The sequence below is a fragment of the Notothenia rossii genome (genome assembly GCF_949606895.1).
Source record: "Notothenia rossii genome assembly, chromosome: 3".
In the NCBI taxonomy this organism is placed as follows: domain Eukaryota; kingdom Metazoa; phylum Chordata; class Actinopteri; order Perciformes; family Nototheniidae; genus Notothenia; species Notothenia rossii.
The window spans coordinates 19,655,622-19,674,460 of NC_136901.1; the positions used below are offsets into that span (position 1 = coordinate 19,655,622).

General features: G+C 46.3%; 1 protein-coding gene across 4 annotated transcripts in view; it reads left to right on the plus strand.

Annotated features, from left to right (window-relative positions):
* The window catches only part of adam19a (ADAM metallopeptidase domain 19a), a 355,481-nt gene that overhangs the window by 224,767 nt on the left and 111,875 nt on the right, over positions 1-18,839 (plus strand). For 3 of the 4 annotated variants that reach the window (XM_079669126.1, XM_079669128.1, XM_079669127.1), the window contains one exon: positions 10,104-10,185. The exons of the other annotated variant lie outside the window; for it this stretch is intronic. In XM_079669126.1, coding sequence (XP_079525252.1) covers positions 10,104-10,185 — 82 coding nt within the window. The remainder of the gene's footprint in view (positions 1-10,103; positions 10,186-18,839) is intronic. 4 annotated transcript variants of the gene reach the window in all.

Below are 18,839 nucleotides of genomic sequence, written 5' to 3' on the forward strand. Positions count from 1 at the left end.
ATGCGGGCACAGCGCTCCAGCTGCACCGTTCAGGATCCCAGCATCTGCATGTAAACGCACGATGGCGCACACAGCAGCAAGCTCAGACAGCGATGACAGTTTAATTTTGAACGTGTATGAGAGCTCATATGAGCCTGAAGGATCGGTTTATTTTGTATCTGTTAGAAGTTTAGGAATTAGGTGCGTCAATATGGGCGATCGTACGGTCATGTAGCCAGTGGTGGACTGGGACTAAAAATCATCCCGGGACTCTCGACCGGCCCACTTTGGTACCACTAGTAAATTGTCAACGGGGGGAGTGGGGGATGTGCTAGTGACTTATCCGACCGGCCCACTTCGGTACCGGTCCATCGGGATTCGTCCCGATGGCCAGTCCGCCACTGCACCCAACCCAGCCCACGTAAACTCGTCAACGGGGGGAGCCTCGCTGCGGGGAAACGGTGGACCTAGTGTCCCGATCGGAGTGGGAATAATAATAATAATAATAATAATAATAATAATCCGTGCATTTTATCAATTAATTTCCCCAACATTGTGGTAAAAAAAAACACACGTTTAATCCATGTTGGTGTACTACTACAACCAGTGGTGTAGTGGGGATGTTTTTACTGGGTGGACGGGGTGGTGGGTAGACGGGAGACACTATGGACGCGCTCGTGAACTGTCAACGGGGGGGGGGCTTGGGGACCTCTGTGTCGCCTGTCAGCGCAACTTACATGATGCCGTTTAGACAATATAATAATAAAGGGCGGTGCCGGCTGTCAGCGAACCGATCCGGCCTTTCTGCGCGACTATCACTCAAATGCGGGACATAATCTCAATGTGTGGGACGCGGGACAAATAATAAAAATGCTGTGTTTGCAGTCCCGCACAGTGCGGGACACCTGGTCACCCTACAGACACAGTTCTGCCCCTCACTCACACATCCATCCATCCATCTTCTCCCGCTTATCCGTGGTCGGGTCGCGGAGGTAACAGTTCCAGCAGAGAGCCCCAAACTTTCTTTTCCCTGGCCACATCAACCAGCTCTGACTGGGGGATCCCAAAGCGCTCCCAGGCCAGAGAAGAGATATAATCCTTCCATCTGGTTCTAGGTCTACCCCTTGGTCTCTTCCCAGCTGGACGTGCCTGGAACACCTCCCTAGGGAGGCGCCCAGGTGGCATCCTAACTAGGTGCCCGAACCACCTCAACTGGCTCCTTTCGACGCGAAGGAGGAGCGGTTCAACTCTGAGTCCCTCCCGGATGACCGAACTTCTCACCTATCCCTAAGGGAGACACCAGCAACCCTGCGGAGAAAACCCATCTCGTCCGCTTGTACCCGCAATGATTTTAGATGTATTAGACTATTAAAAAAAGAAATCATGCTTCAAATAAGTGGGGGAACGGCGTACCCCCGCGTCCAACGCCCACTACACCACTGACTGCAACTACAAAAAGCTAAGGTTTGTTTTCTCATCAGGAAATGCAGACCGGCTCAAACAAAAGATTTTTAAATCATCATCCTCACGATCATTTAATGTATCATATGTTCGCTTGAGTTTACAAAAATAATCGAATTGTTTTTATATCACATCCGATGGGAGGAAATTCAGCAGCTCTCACTACCGATTTTTAATCCTAATTTAATCATCATCTTCACCACGATCATTTATGTTTATGTTCGCCGAATTGACATGAAAGCACTGACAAATATGAATATACTGTAGTCAACTTCATTAAAACGTTATTAACGTGCCTAAACTCAGTAATTCACCATTTCTACGCATGACAACACACTTTGTCCGTGTTTGGCTCTCTCGCCGCACAGTGAAGTGTTCCCGCATTGACGTCACTTCCGGCTTCCGCCAAAACCTCAAAATGAGTCGAAGGAATTTTCCCGCGATGTTCGAAATTATTGATATTTATCGGAATGGTATCGCTTTTTCTTTTTTAAACTGACGGTTCGAGATTACTAGTAGCCCACTATTTCATTGCACAACAGTTGTTGGGTTCGTGTCACAGGCTCTTTAAACCTTATAGGAACATTATTTGAAATAATAAACATCCTAAAAAGGTTCTTTGAACATCAGATTAAAAAATGTCTTTAAAACATTAGAATTGGGAGGGGTGAAACCCTCTTTAACCTGTAGGTAACGTTAGCCAAAGTTGTGAGAACGTTCCCCGCTAGCTGAGTTCATGTTTAACTTTTTGTCCAGTTTCTGAACAGATATGAGGAGCAGTGAACTCTGTGTGTTAACAGCTAACGGCTGATGTTTTGGTTTTCTGATTCAGTGTCCGTGACGGCAGGCTGAAATCCTCACCGCTGATTGGCTACCACGCGAACGCGTCATTCGCATCAACCGTGTCTGTCCGCGCCTTTGCATTGACTTTACATGTAATCGCGTCGCCCCCAAAAATTGCATCACGTCCGGTGTGAACGCACAGATAAAGAATGTTGTTAGAATTTTTAATTTGTAAGAATTGTGTAAAAAATAACTAGTTGTAAGGTTGTTACGAGCCGCCCTCTACTTAGTGGTAGTGGCTCGTGGGGAGACCCACAACATAAAATAAAACACACCAAACACGCAGCACTTAACAGCGTTCATTTATGTAGACACACCACCGTACTCACATGGGCCAACCGGCAAATGAACACGGGCTGGAGGACAGGAAAAACAAACAAAAGGAAGAAGGGGGCCTGGGCCAGCCACACCACGGGCCGTAGGACCAGGGGCGGCGCCAGGGGGTTGCTGGCAGTTGCTATAGCAACTCCAGCAATTGGCCTAGCAACGGCTTAGCAACCCCATTGTTTTGTTATGAAAAAAATGTATCTATATATATTTACACATTCTCGCGAAATCTTTCTGGGGTCTTTGTAAGTTAAAGCGCGAATTCTCAGTATGTGAAGTGAACACACAGATCGAAAATGGAAAAATGTCTAACAAGCCAGCGAAAACGACCGCGATCTCAAACGGAGCCGGTCCAGCTGGACAACCCTATTATCCACAAGGATCCCGATGTTACTATTACTAATGAAAACCGGGAGAATTGGGACCACGAAGAACAGGTGCCCCCGGCCCCGCCAACTGACCCACTGCCCCTGCAGCAGCAGGACCAGCTAGCTGCTACGGCGAGCTGCAGTGGAACCAGCGGAGCTAGCGCTGCTCCCCGACCCCTCCACAACGTAATTGACATCAGCCAGTCAGCCTCTGATGGACCAAGACGTCCCATGCTTAGAAAATACCCGACCAAGAAGTACGGACTGCAAATGCGGTCATTCAATCGCAGATGGTACGAGCAATACACTTGGCTCGAGTACTCAGTGACTATGGACGGTGTATTTTGTTTTGCCTGCAGGCATTTTGCTCACGAAGGACGCCGGTTCCATAAAGAAACCGCCTTTACCCATGAAGGATTTAGCACCTGGGTTAAAGCTACGCAGTCATTCCTTACACATGATGTGAGCAGTGGACATAAATGTGCCATGGATGCAAGGTCTGAATTTAAAGTAAGGAAAGAGAGTGGCTCAAAAATCAGCAACGCACTCAGCGAGGGACATTCAAAAACTGTATGTGAAAACAGGGAATATATGCGGGCAGTTGTGGAAGCATTGCGTTACACTGCGTGTCAAACCATTGCACTACGGGGGCATAGGGAGAGTGAAGCAGCCAACAGGGGGAACTTCATCGAACTTTTAGACTTGATTGGCAAGTTTGACAAAACTGTGGGAAAAAAAATATCTGACAATCCAAGAAATGCAAAGTACACACACCACGACATACAAGATGAGCTAATTGAGCTGATGTCAAATATGGTCAGGGATCAAATCAGTGGGGAAGTACAGGAAGCTGGAGTGTTTGCACTGATGGTGGATGAGAGCAAAGACGTGAGTAAAAAGGAGCAGGTGTCTGTGGCAGTGCGGTATATACATGACGATGGCATAAAGGAGGAGTTCCTTCACTTCACCCCAGCTGATGGACTAGACGCAGATTCACTTTTGACAACGATCAAACAGACGCTCAGTAAATGCAACATTGATCACAACATGTGCATTGGCCAATGCTACGACGGTGCCGCTGTCATGTCGGGGTGTAATAACGGTGTGCAGGAGAGATTTCGGAAGGAGGTGGCACAGGCCCTTTATGTACATTGCCATGCCCACCGGCTTAATTTAGTTTTAGTTGACTGTGTCAAGAATGTAAGAACAGTAGGGGATTTTTTGGAAGTTGTGCAGATGCTGTATAATTTCTTTTATGGCTCTGTTGTGCACAACATTTTCCATACAAAACAAAAGGAACTTGAACCAAAAGAAAAGCCAGTTGAACTAAAAAAGCTGTCAGACACTAGATGGGCTTGTCAGTATTCAGCACTGTGGGCCATTCAGAAAACCCTGCCAGCTATCTGTGCCACACTCGATGAGGTCATCACGCAGTCAAACGCTCGCAGGAAGACAGAAGCCAGAGCAGTGAAGGCACTGATAGACGGTCAGTTTGCTGTGCAACTCGCTCTATTTGAGGATATGTTTCGAGCCACCAAATTCTTGTCCGACCATTTACAGTCCCCAGATCTCCAACTGGCCTCTGCTACGGATCTTGTTGAGTCGGTAATTACATCCCTCTCCGAAAAGAGAAATGAAAAATCATGGGTGGAAATTTTGGACAAAGCACATGCCCTCTCCACCAAGACTGGCATCCCCGTCAAGTTGTGACAAGAGCGACGTCAGACTCAGCCTGCATGCCACCTACAGGAGTTTGTAGTTGATGCTCCAACAGGAAAACGTCCACCTCTCACCTCCTCTGATGACATCCGCAAGCACTGCTACTACCCTGTCATTGATAGACTTGTCAATGAAATGAAAAGGCGGTTTTCGTCTGAATCTTGTGGCATGCTGCAGGGCACGTCTGCCTTAAATCCAACTCACAAGTCATTCCTTGAGCTGGAGCACCTATCACCCATGGCCCAGTATTATGGGGTAAAAACGGACAACCTGTCTGCAGAACTGCACCAAGTTCGAAGGCTCCTTGACCGAAAAAAGCAGCAGCAGCAGGGACAAACTGTGAAAACCACGCACAAATTTCTCTCTCTTCTCCGGCCATACAAGGACGCATTTATTGATTTGCACAGACTTTTGTGTATATCGGTCACACTGCCTGTCACGTCTGCAACCTGCGAACGCAGCTTTTCTTGTTTGCGGCGTGTGAAAAACGACATGAGGAGCAACAGCGGGGACTTGAGGAATAGCAATTTGGCTTTGCTGTCCATCAATGCCGAACGAGCAAGGGCCCTGGATGTGCAGGAGGTCATAGACGCGTTTGCTTTGAACCACAACAACAGACGCATTGTCCTGCTGTAACAGATGTGACCCATTGGTGAGTGGCTCTGCCCCCCTTTTCACGTACACGTGTAAACGTGTGTGTGTGTGTGTGTGTGTGTGTGTGTGTGTGTGTGTGTGTGTGTGTGTGTGTGTGTGTGTGTGTGTGTGTGTGTGTGTGTGTGTGTGTGTGTGTGTGTGTGTGTGTGTGTGTGATCAGATGTGCACAGTTTAGTACATTTATTACATTGAAAAGTTAAGTTATATAGGCAATGTTGTTTGTGGGAGTTACACCTTCCAGGTGTGTGTGTGTGTGTGTGTGTGTGTGTGTGTGTGTGTGTGTGTGTGTGTGTGTGTGTGTGTGTGTGTGTGTGTGTGTGTGTGTGTGTGCGTTTTCCGGTGTGTGCAGGCAGGGAGTACGAGACGCTAGGAGTTGTGTTCGAGTGTGGGGAAAAGTGTTATACTATTGATTGGTTCTGTATTGATTGGTTCTGTAAATAAAGAGAACGTTTTCGACATTGAAGGCTAGAATGATCTGTGATCTTGAATAGCGGTGAACGCTACAATATGAACAGGCTCTTGCTTGGCCCACTGGTATTGTTTGTTTATTTATTTTGAAAATTATAAATTAAAAAAACTAGCAACGCCGTGCTGTCATATAGCAACTGCTAAGCTACTGCAGCAAAAAAATCCTGGCGCCGCCCATGCGTAGGACCCAGAGCTTCCCTCCCCTACCCAGAGATCTAACAAATCCCTACGGGTAAAATAAAGCCGCAAAAACCTATACTACCTGGTCCTCCAGAGTACATATAGACAAAATAACACAAGGGATCTACAGATCCTAAACAGCAGAGAGTAATGTTCACGGACGAAGTCTTCCGGCATAGGGATAGAGATCGAGCCTCATCTCCTCCAGCTTCTCCTTTTAAGTCCCCCGCTGAATGGAATTAGGACACCTGGGGGAGGCGGAGCCAGGGGCGGACCAGGTGTACCTTCGCAGCAGAGAGACAGAGAAGACAACAGAAAAGGGAGCACGTAACAATGTTAAATGTTGCACTTGCATTAAGCTTCAGTAGATAAGCCTCACAGTTAAAATGGCACTTTATGTTATCTGCTCACTGCAAGATGTTATTTTCTTTGTTATTTTTGCTTTCAACAAAATAATGTACTCACGCACTCAAACAAATGGAAAATAAGCTACACACATTTAAATTTAGGATTCAAATAAAGGAATGAATGAAACTTAAAAGGATAGGTATGAGATGTAAATATATATTTATCCTTTTTGACATGTTAGTTATGTTGTGTTCTTGGTTTAATCAAATTAGAAGTTGCACCAAATGATTTGATGTAATTCAGATGCAATTAGCCATAAAAGGCCTCAAATTGGAAGTACTGTCTGGGCTGTCTTTTTCACTCAATTCTGCAATAGGTAGATATCGCCTTTCACCATGGCTGAGGTCGGGATCTTGGGCTTAAAAAGGTTGGTGATCACTGGTCTATACGATAAAGAACCTCAGCGGATAAAACTGAGATCGTCTCCGTGTGGACGGGGCCTAGGACAGTTCGAGGGACTAATGAATTTGGGGGAACAAGTACCAGCGACAAGTACTTGGTGTGAAAGCGGCTAATGTAGTGCGACGTCGATTCTCAGGGCTACATCTTGGACCCTGTTTCCAACTAAATAACAACCACTCTCTTTGCGCTGCTTTATTTAAACGAAGGTCCCGCCTGTTCACTCAGTTATGGGCACTAAAAACAAACAAACTAGAAAAGAGAATTTTTGGTACAGAAAAATACCAAATTGTGATTTGGCTTCATGTTAGACCCTCTCTGTGTAAAACATAGCCATGCTGACAAGACTGCCTGCTGGAGTCTATAAAAATAAAACTAAGGATAATATTACACTTGCTGTCTAACATTTACAAACTACTCTTTATAATTATCAGGTTTTTAGATATTAATGCTTTTGTGGTGTTTCTCACCTCCATTGGACTCCTTTGTTGTTTACTTCCGGACCATAGTGATATCACTATGTGACATTGCGCTCCTATTGACTAGCGCTCCAACACATTGTACATGGCTAAGGGGACGGGACATTTCTAACCAATCACAACAGAGCCGGCCAGCTAACCAATCAGAGCAGACTGGGCTCTGGTTTCAGACATGTCACAGTAGAGGCACTACATACTGATATACACCTGAACATCAGCAGGAGAGGACTCTTTAAAGCAGAGACACTACATACTGATATACACCTGGGGCCGTATTCACAAAGCATTTTATCTTACCGCTAGGAGTGCTCCTAACTCGCGCTAAAACATTTTACGTAGGAGTTTTTTCTTAAAAGTTATTCACAAAGACGCTGAGACCTACTCATACTAAGGATAAATCACTAAGAGTGAACTAAGAGTGACGCGCCGTTGCTATGGATTACGTCGATTCTCGTGCATGAGTTTAGAAGCGGTCAGTACGGTGATTGGTTGTTCAGAGCAGGCGGTCTCGGTGAAACTCATCCGCAACATCCCACAAACGAGCCCACTAAATCACAGAAAAACAAGGAAATAGCCTCGGCTAGAAATGTATTCCTATCAAATAGTTATGGACAGTGCAGTTAGCAGAATACACGCATGATGACAAGTTTGTGCAGACCACGATAATGACGTTGTATATGCACGTTAAAGAGAGAGAGCAAACAATAAAAATACGTAAATTGCATTAAATCGAGGAGGCAATTAAAAGCAACCTACAAACTATTATCCAATGAGCATATTTCCAGCACTTAAACACTTTCAATAACAGCCCATACCGCCGTTCAAGTCCCCCTATCATGATGAATGAAAACAATCTGCGTGTTGATGGAATGTACTTTCTTTCTATTGACGAACACGTCCTCATCTTTTGATGGCGCAATTATTTTTATGTGCGTCCCGTCAATAGCACCGACCACACCGGGCATACCTGCATTGCCATGAAGTTGGCTTTGATCCTGTGTAGTTGTTGATTGTCCAAAGGAAACCGGATAAACTGTTGGATGATATGTGGTCTAGAGAGCGCGTTGATGGTTTGGTTTATGGCACGGCTGACTGATGGTTGCGATATTCCTAAATCATCGGCATTGCAAAGTTGCATTTTCCCTGTTGCTAAATATCGTAGAGTTGCCAAACATTTTATTTCCGGACTAATCGGGTTATTCCTGTTAGTCGGGGATGTTATTGCATCCCGCACTAATTCCACAACAAGTGTGATACCCTCACGATTTAGCCTATATCTCTTGATCAATTCACAGTCTTCCATTGTCTCCAAAACATTTCGTCTCTCAGCCATTTTCAGATTCTTTGTGAATAGGTCTTACTGAGTTAGGAGTCCTCTCGAGGACTTTTAAATTCTCCCAGACTTAGGTGCTACTTTTAGGCCTAAAATACTTTGTGAATTGCTCTTAGTGAATACAATTAGGAGTCCTAAATTTAAGACTGACACGCCCATTATGCTTAGGAGTTTCTCCTAAATTCGCCAGTTAGGAGCTACTTTTAGCCCTAAAATCCTTTGTGAATACGGCCCCTGAACATCAGCAGGAGAAGACTCTTTAAAGTAGAGACACTACATACTGATATACACCTGAACATCAGCAGGAGAGGACTCTTTAAAGTAGAGACACTACATACTGATATACACCTGAACATCAGCAGGAGAGGACTCTTTAAAGTAGAGACACTACATACTGATATACACCTGAACATCAGCAGGAGAGGACCCTTTAAAGTAGAGACACTACATACTGATATACACTTGAACATCAGCAGGAGAGGACTCTTTAAAGTAGAGACACTACATACTGATATACACCTGAACATCAGCAGGAGAGGACTCTTTAAAGTGGAAACACTAAATACTGATATACACCTGAACATCAGTAGGAGAGGACTCTTTAAAGTAGAGACACTATATTCTGATATACACCTGAACATCATCAGGAGAGGACTCTTTAAATTAGAGACACTACATACTGATGTACACCTGAACATCAGCAGGAGAGGACTCTTTAAAGTAGAGACACTAAATACTGATATATACACCTGAACATCAGCAGGAGAGGACTCTTTAAAGTAGAGACACTACATTCTGATATACACCTGAACATCAGCAGGAGAGGACTCTTTAAAGTAGAGACACTACATACTGATATACACCTGAACATCAGCAGGAGAGGAGTCTTTAAAGTAGAGACACTACATACTGATATACACCTGAACATCAGCAGGAGAGGACTCTTTAAAGTAGAGACACTACATTCTGATATACGCGTCACCTGAACATAATCATAATAGACTCCCTTTACGTAGGTGCTTAAAGGTGATTTTATATTGCACTTCAATAAAGTCAGTAATTCAAAAGAGACCAATCTAAAAGGAAGAAATACATTACTACATGACCCACTACATTCCATTAGGCAACAGTCAGCTGCTGTCAATCACCTAGCTAGTCTACATAATGACATTAGCTAATAGCATCACCTCATTTTATTGACTGATCAAAGAAGACACTTCCTGTTTCCAGAAAAACAATTACTTCAAACTTGGCCTTTACTCTCTCCATTGGGTTATGGGTGATACAACTTGATTTTGACCTCACTGCAGCGCAAAAAGCAAGGTCCTCAAAACAGATGAAGACAATTCACTGGAGTGTGAAAGCAGTGTTCTATTTGTTCATGACCTCAGACGATTTGTCTATGTTACTTCCCATACTTCCCACAGTGGTCATTAAAGTCAAATCAGACCTAATTATCTCCCTTTTTCTCTTTCTCTTTCCCAGGGAGCTCATAGGTCCAGACTTCACAGAGACCTATTACACAGAAGATGGGCAGCCGGTGACTGTGTCCAACAACAATTTCACTGTAAGTATGCAGGTATGATTAATACTTGTTTCCCTCCCTCTCCTTTTAATTATGTTTATTTGCATTGCTGCTTTTTGTTTCCTGAGGACATTTGTTGTTGGCCCTAAGAAAATGTCCAAATTCGAAGCACCTTTGACCTTCTGATCTTAAACCCAGTACCCAAATTGAATTCTGCACTAGACCCCTCATGTCAACTATTTTACAAATCATTATAATGTTTGATTTGTTTGAAATCATTTCTAGTACCATTTCTATCCTCAGGAAGTCATTGGGTGCCATTTGTTTCAGTATGGTATTAAAATCAGCTTGCAGGCTTAAAACCTTTATTATATCAACGTGATTTGGCATGTCATGAGAACTTAGGGACATTAAAAAGGATATTTTAAATGGAGGCATATGTCTCACTTTGATGAAGTCATTTTTATGTTTTCTCAATGAGTTCAAACAAATTTAACTAAAGGAGTAAATATGCAGTTCATACAGAGAATCCCCTTTTCTCTGGCCTCTGTATGAAATGTAGGATATCACTAACTAAAGTACTACAAAAAAGGTCAAATTGGAGGAATGAGATTTCACATAGCAAGAAAATCCCCACAGTGCATACAAAAATAACTCAAAATGGAAATCCTACACTGTTAAATGTCGGTTTTTCTTTAATCATATTATATATGCAGAAAGAGGCTGCTATTCTTAACCAACAAACACATTTAAAACCCACAACGTTTTTGCAGAGGTAGAAAGATACGCTTTTGTACCTTAAGAAATAGAATTTTGAATAATTATTAAAAAAATTAAAAAAGATTACCTTTGTATGTCAGCACTAAGTTAATAACACTGAAGAATAGCCAGCATGAGATTTGCATTTTATCTTTTGACTTGCTAGATTTTCTGAAATGTCCTCATCACAAAATGTGAGCAGAAAACTGTTATTTAAAAAGTAAATTGTTAAACAAAATTTCAAGTTCCACTTAAAGCTGTAAGACTTTACACAATGCTCTGGAGCCTTTGGCTGTTTTACTCTTTAGGGCTTTTAGGCAGGGGGGGTCCAAAGTTCTTTCAAAGAGAGCCAGATTTGATCATGTGGATATACCTGGCGAGGACCAATAGTCCCTTCTGACATTTTTAAACATAAAAGTAACATACAAATACACTGTATTAACAATGTTCAGTCACAATTATCTTTATTTTTCAAATGGCAATGTAACCCAATATAAGCCACTCAGGTGTGAACCACTCTAAAAACACTGCCTTTCATTCTGGAGAGTCAGATAACATTGAACAAACTATATGGAATACCTTCGACTTTGAAGCAGGTTTGACTTATTTTTAATAAAGTGGGGTGACAGTCAGAATCAAGTCTGACAAATAATAATCTAATATATTCAACAGAAATTGTTCAGTCAAAGCATACACAAATGGGAATATATAATATATGGGAACAATATTCGGGAAATAGCTCCTTCATCACTGAAATGCAATTCAAAATAAATCACTCATCAATTTCTGGGAAAGTAGGCTAACACATGAGTGTGGGCAATGTGTGGGGAAAAGAGTCAATACATACAGTTCAATCCGCTTTAGCAAATAATTGACAACCCCAACATAAATGCAATCCAGTTCATACTGTAGGCCCACAAACAAAGGCAACTAAAAAAAGTCCACTCTGGGTTTTACCCAAGCTCCCAGGAAGTGCGCCGGACTCAGATGAAAATATTCGTGGTGGCCAAACGGCGGTACTACACTTTCGTTTGGTTGCCAGGCCCGGAAACACTTTTTCCCATTGACTTACATGGGGAAAGAGTGGTCTGTAAATCGTTGGATAGTTTTTTAAAAACTAAATAAACTATCCAGTATGAACATTTGTATAGCCCTTATTAAAAACATTCGTTCCTCAAGTTGTGAAAATGTGCTAATAACGTTATTCTGAGAGTTATTTCCCTCTGCATTATGAACCCACGGGACCGCGCCGCTTGGCATGTTCATGTTACGTGTTCAGCATGGTCCCGACCAATCAGAGCACACTGTGCTCACAGGGAGGGTGGGGGATGGAGCTATTGGAGCTACAACAAGCCGTTAAAGGCAGAGAGTGAAATTCTGTGAATACAATACACGTAGTTTACAGAGATGCTGTATGAGAAACCAATGTGAGTTGCGTTTATTTTTACCCATGGATGCACAATAAGAACGGACCCATATCGTCTTACTGCCATCCCACGGAGCTGTAATAATGGATATATTGCACATGTTTGCTGTAATTCATTATTATACTACATGGGCTGTGTGATTAAATATTGTACCGTAAATGTTGTATTAAATAAAGTTAATATTACCGACGTTAGATTAACGTCCCTGTAGCTTCTTATTGCACTAAGAAGCTTATTGCACTGTGTATATATATATATATATATATAGTGCAATAATTATTTCATGCTAAATGAAGCTCTGTTGCTTCGATATCACTAGATCCTGTTACAGCGTAATATAAGTACAACGATTGATGTGTACATTAGCATAATTACTAGCTAGCCGCTAGCTGCTAACTGCCGCCTCGTTAATATCAAATCCATCATAATAAAAAATCATTACCATGCTGTCATGAACGCGCGGTGCTGTTACGTGTACGCAAATTGACGTGCTTGATGTTAACGAGCATTTTGGTTAAAGTTGCGCATGCGCTATGAGCGCACATACGGGTACTTCTCAGGCATGCCGGGTAATCTGTGACATTTCGCTCTCTTAAAAGTTGGGCCATTTTATCATCATGCGCCAATGAGCAACTCTCATAGGAATGAATGACGCCCCGCCTCCCATGCTGTATCCAGTTCTTATTATACATCCATGGTTTTACCACGGATCCACCCAAAACAAAAGAAACCAGGAAATACCAAGACAAAAATACAGTGTCTTTAACAGATAAGGCAAACGCAAATACCATCGGCTTAAAGGTCCCATGACGTGCTTTTCCGGTTATTACCCGTCCCCTTGTGGGCTATGTAGCTTTTTATGCATGTGAACGGTCTGCAAAGTCACAAACCATCAAAGTACACCCTGTAGCGAGTAAAACTCTAACACAGTAAAGACCTATCTATGCTGCCCCAGAACGCCTCGTTGGAGATTGTTCTTTTTCCATTAGTTTCTTCCTGGTCACAGTGGCGTAACGATACCCAGGTCCAAATGGACCAATCCGTGGAGCTCCTCACACACACTCACTCAGCCTTATCTTTTCTCAACCTCGGCTCCGCGGATTTCCGCACACACACACACACTCACTCAATCTTATATTTTCTCAGCCGCAGCTCCGCGGATCTCCGCGGATCTCTGCACACAACGCGAAACTCAGCCTGAGCACACACACACACTCACAGCCTGGCTGTGTTTGCTCAGGCAGACCCCACGCAGCAACCAGGAAACGACACCAGTAATCCAGCTCGCACTGGCTGCTCCTCGAGCCTCAAAGGGCGGAGCAGCGAGCCCCGCAACGTCCCGCCAACACGGCACCCAGACCCCACGCAGCATTCTCATCTGTTTGTCATTACTGGTGTCCTTTTATGGTTGCTAACAAACGCCATTGTAACACAAACACTGATGTTCCGCTGTAACGGTGGTGGACTCATCAGAACAGAGTGGGCGAGCTAGAAAGAGGGCGGGGGGGCAGGAGCTCCAACAAGGCGTGTAGGGCAGAGAGTGAATAAACATACTATACAGAGATGCTGTATGAGAAACCAATGTGAGTTTGGAACATTGAACAATATAAATCTATTCTAGTAGACCTCAACAATGGAAATATGATCAGTAGAAATGGCCATGACTTGGGACCTTTACATTTTGGCATGAGAACGGCCCCTTAGAGTGGTGCTGCCACCATGCGTTAAAAGGAGGGATTACATTTGGAAAATGTATTCTGTTTGACAGTGCTAGTGGGCCATAAATAACACATTATAAAACCGCATTAAATCTGACTTGGTCTCCAAACGTTGGACATGCCTGCTTTTAGGTATACAAAATAAAGTGTGCTCATCAGCCTGCAGTCAAACTTGTCAGGACCTCAACACAAACTGATGAACCCAAATGCATGACCCAGAGACAAAGTCTTGAATGTAATAAAAAAGTGAATTTATTTTCACAGTTCAGGTAATTCCTCTTAACAGAGTAGGTGGTGGAAATAACATAAAGCACTCACAAGGAGGGAAAAAATTGGGGAACAAAGAGAGGACTTAATAAAAACTTTAAGCCAACAAAAATAAAGAAACATAACAAAACCTGACATGAGTGAAAACTGAGGTTACCTACTGTAACCCCAGCTTCTATGAGTAAATGGCGCAGCCCTCTAAGGCTATCGCTATTGGGTAATCCCCCTGCGCCCCCGCGCAGCACTGAAACACTTGTAGTCCACGCCCACCCGCAAGGTGGGCCCCACCCTCGGGCCTCCTTCCGGTATAAATAGGAAGGTGGCCCGGCAATTTGCTCCCATACAACATAACTTTTCTTCAGCTATTCGTAGAGCCAGTGGGGCCCCGCACTTAGAGGGCTGCGCCATTTACTCATAGAAGCTGGGGTTACAGTAGGTAACCTCAGTTCTATTTCGTATATGGCTTCGCCCTCTAAGGCTATCGCTATTGGGTTAAGGGCGAAGCATGATGTAGTCTGCGCCCCACTGGGTCCGCCCGGCACTAGAAGCACAGACATACCTGCTCAATAACACCCCCCTGCCTGATGTGCCATGCATAATGGCTCATCACCGTACCTGGAACATAGCAAAACATGCCTATCTTCCCGACGGGGTGAAGGCTGGGAACAATACATACCGGCCGCTGTGAGAAAGTAGAGACGAAAGTCCCACCTCGTCCTCCGATCGTAGTGGGGGAACAGCAGCTCTCTGCGTGTCAGACAGGTAGGAGAGCGCCCAGCTGGATCCCTGACGTCACTCACTCTGACCAGGCACTCCGTACAAAGTGTGTCACAGGAAAAAGGAACATCCCTCCTATAAGAGGGGAAAAGGGCCGCTCTCCACGTGCCGAGAGGCAGGAGAGAGGCGCACAGCTGGCTCCCTGACGTCACTCACTCCGACAGGACACCCAGTACAGGGTGTGTCAGAGAGGAATGGGAGACATCCCTCAAATAAAATTGAATAAACGAACAGGGGGAAGACCAAGATGCAGCCGTGCAAATATCTTCCACTCCACATTCCTCCGTGCAAAGCCGTGGAGGAGGAAATTCCTCTGGTGGAGTGCGCATTGACGTTCTCCGGGAGCTCCACCCCAGAGGAGACATGCCTGTGACACAGCCTCACACAGCCAGTGTGACAGCCGCTGTGCAGACAGAGGTTGCCCGATCGAGCGCTCTCTATAGTGCACAAACAGGCGCTGAGAATGGCGCAAGGCAGCCGTGCGCGCCACTAGCAAGACAGCGCGCGCACAGGACAGAGGAGATTTAGAAAAATAGCGGCGGTAAAAACCGCGCAAGACACTGTTCCTGGGATGACAGGAGTGTTTCTTGTATCCCATGGAACTGCTGGGGGGAGAGGCTTCTCTGTGAAGTGCCGTAATGGTCTTTCATGGTGACGAGCCACGCCATCGCCGCCGCTGCCCGTGAGGCAAAAGGGCTGCGAGGGAGTTTCCACACGGTGCCTTTCACTCCGTCTCTCCTCATGAGGCGCGTACACGCCCAGGGGATGAGAGGTGTGTGCATGCTGTCCACACGAGGCGTTATAACGGTGCTCGTGGTTATTATGACCGTGTGTAGGAGGCATATCTGGGACAGAGGAATGCCGCGAGTTCTGCAGTTTATAAACCAATAGGTTAAAACAGCAGGCTTCTGCAGCGAATGAACCACCTCTGGAGTGTCCCCCTGTTGGAAGAGACTCAGGGGGATCATCACGTGACCAGCTGACGCCAACGCCGAGCAGCTGCGTCACGGAGAGGGCTGTGTGGGTTGTGACAAGCCGGAGGAGAGCTGTCAGTTCTTCCCCTCGCTGCCGCGAGAGTCGCGCTCTCATGCTGGCTGAGTTTAACTCCACTCCCAGATAAACGATTGTCTGAGAGGGAAGAGGACAGCTCTTCTTCCAATTTATTATGAAACCCAGGCTTTGACAGATGCGATACGAGATGTACCGTCTGTAAAGCGACTTCCTCCCTGGGGTGAGCCAGCAAATAGCAGGTCGTCCAGAGGAAACACACACTCTCATCCCTCCTCTGTGTAGTGGCTCCAGCCTTCTCTACAAAAATGCGAGGAGCCAGGAAATATCCGAACGGCAGACGATTGTCTGGTCTGATATTCCCTGAATGGAAAACGCAGGAATTTCCTGTGTTTCGGGATGATGGGTACGTGGAAGTATGCATCCTTCAGGTGGAAGTGAACCAGTCGTCCTGGTGAAAACATTCCAGCACCTGTTTGATCGTCAGCATGTGGAATACTGACAGATCGAGGATGTCTCATTCCCCCAGTCTTTTCCGGGATTAGAAAAATAACGGGAGTGAAAACCCCTGATTTTCCTCCCTTTGAGGAACCCTGGAAATATCCTCTTTCAACAGGAGTTCCAGCAGCTCGGATTGGAGCGCAAGACATAGCTTCTGGGAGGACAGGAGTGTTTCCTGTATCCCATTGAACTGTGGGGGGGGGGGGGGGAGAGGCGAACTGCAGGACGTATCCTCTGCTGATCAGCCTGCTCTTCCATCTGTCCATCAGACACACGTGCTGCCACTCTGAGAAACACTCTAAGAGCGGGCGCACATGCTCGAGATGTTCTGTGGTCGTCATGGCAACGAGCCACGCCAGGGAGTCTCCACACGCTGCGTTTCACTCCGGCTCTCACCATGAGGCGTGTACACGCTCAGGGGATGAATGGAGGTGTGTGCAGTGCTGTCCACACGAGGCGTTATAACAGCGCTCATGGGTTTATTATGACCGTGTTTAGGAGGCGTATCTCGGACAGAGGAATGCCGCGAGCTCTGCAGGTTATTAACCGAGGTTAAAACCGGCAGGCTTCTGCAGCGAGCCCTGCTGTCTACTTAATCAACAGATTAGTGGCAGCCGGCTTAATTAGCGAGCTCTGCAGGTTATTAACCGATAGGTTAAAACCAGCAGGCTTCTTGCAGCGAGACCTGGCGCCGTGGCGCTGCGGGCGCTGCCGCTGGGGGCACTCAGCCTGGAATACTGCTCAGTCCCCCGTTCTGGCTTCTCTGTGATACCATTGCCCTCGCCGCCACTGTGAGGCGAAAGGGCTGCGAGGAAGCCTCCACACGCTGCGTTTCAATCCGACTCTCATCATGAGGCGCGTACACGCTCAGGGGATGGATGGAGGTTTGTGCAGTGCTGCCCACATGAGGCGTTATAACGGCGCTCATGGGTTTATTAAGGCCGTGTGTACGAGGCGTATTTCGGACAGAGGAATGCCGCGAGCTCTGCAGGTTATTAACCGAGGTTAAAACGGGCAGGCTTCTGCAGCGAGCCCTGCTGGTAATCAACAGATTAGTGGAAGCCGGCTTAATTAGCGAGCTCTGCAGTTAATTAACCGATAGGTTAAAACCAGCAGGCTTCTGTAGCGAGCCCTGGTGCCGTGGCGCTGCGGGCGCTTCCGCTGGAGGCACTCAGCCTGGAATACTGCTCATTCCCCCGTTCTGGCTTCTCTGTGATGTGCTGTAATGGTCGTCATGGTGACGAGCCACGCCATTGCCCTCGCCGCCGCTGCCCGTGAGGCGAAAGGGCTGCGAGGAAACCTCCACACGCTGCGTTACACTCCGGCTGTCATCATGAGGCGTGTACACGCTCAGGGGATGAGTGGAGGTGTGTGCAGTGCTGTCCCCATGAGGCGTTAAACCGGCGCTCATGGGTTATTATGACCGTGTGTAGGAGGCGTATCTCGGACAGGGGAATGCCGCGAGCTCTGCAGGTTTATTAACCGATAGGTTAAAACCAGCAGGCTTCTGCAGGGAGCCCTGCTGTCTACTTAATCAACAGATTAGTGGCAGCCGGCTTAATTACCGGCTCCGCTTCCTCGGAGGCTCTCGCGGAGCCAACCAGGAGCGGGGGAGCCTCACTCCCATTTGACTCGCTGCCGGGAGACCCTGTCTCTGGGGTGGCGGGAGAGCGGAGACGTGGGACGGAGCCCCTGCAGCCGCCGGGGGAGAGGAGAGAGGGGAGAACCGAACGGTGAACCGTGGAGGGAGGCGGGGCAGAAGTTGCTTCGGACTCCTGCCCGGCACTCTGCCCCAGGGACACGAGGCCCCGTCCGCGGGCTCGTAAGCCTGGACGGGCCAATCGTCCTCCTCGGCCACAGCAGCAAGAGTTTCCGCTCTCCGCTTCCTGTCGCCCGAGGGGAGACGAGCGCAGTGCATGCTACCTGCTGGTTTAGAGCCGCGTACGCGTGCTCTGACCCCCGGCAGGATTGGCATACTGCTTTTATCTCTGCAGGTCATAACTCATTATGAACCCAGAGCCACATGAGGGACAACCACGGACGCAGTTGTTGCTCATGATAATTCTCAATTGCTGTGCTTCAGTAACTGTGCTGGTTTGCTGAAAAAAAGAGGGACCAGATTGCCGGGCCACCTTCCTATTTATACCGGAAGGAGGCCCGAGGGTGGAGCCCACCTTGCGGGTGGGCGTGGACTACAAGTGTTTCAGTGCTGCGCGGGGGCGCAGGGGGATTACCCAAT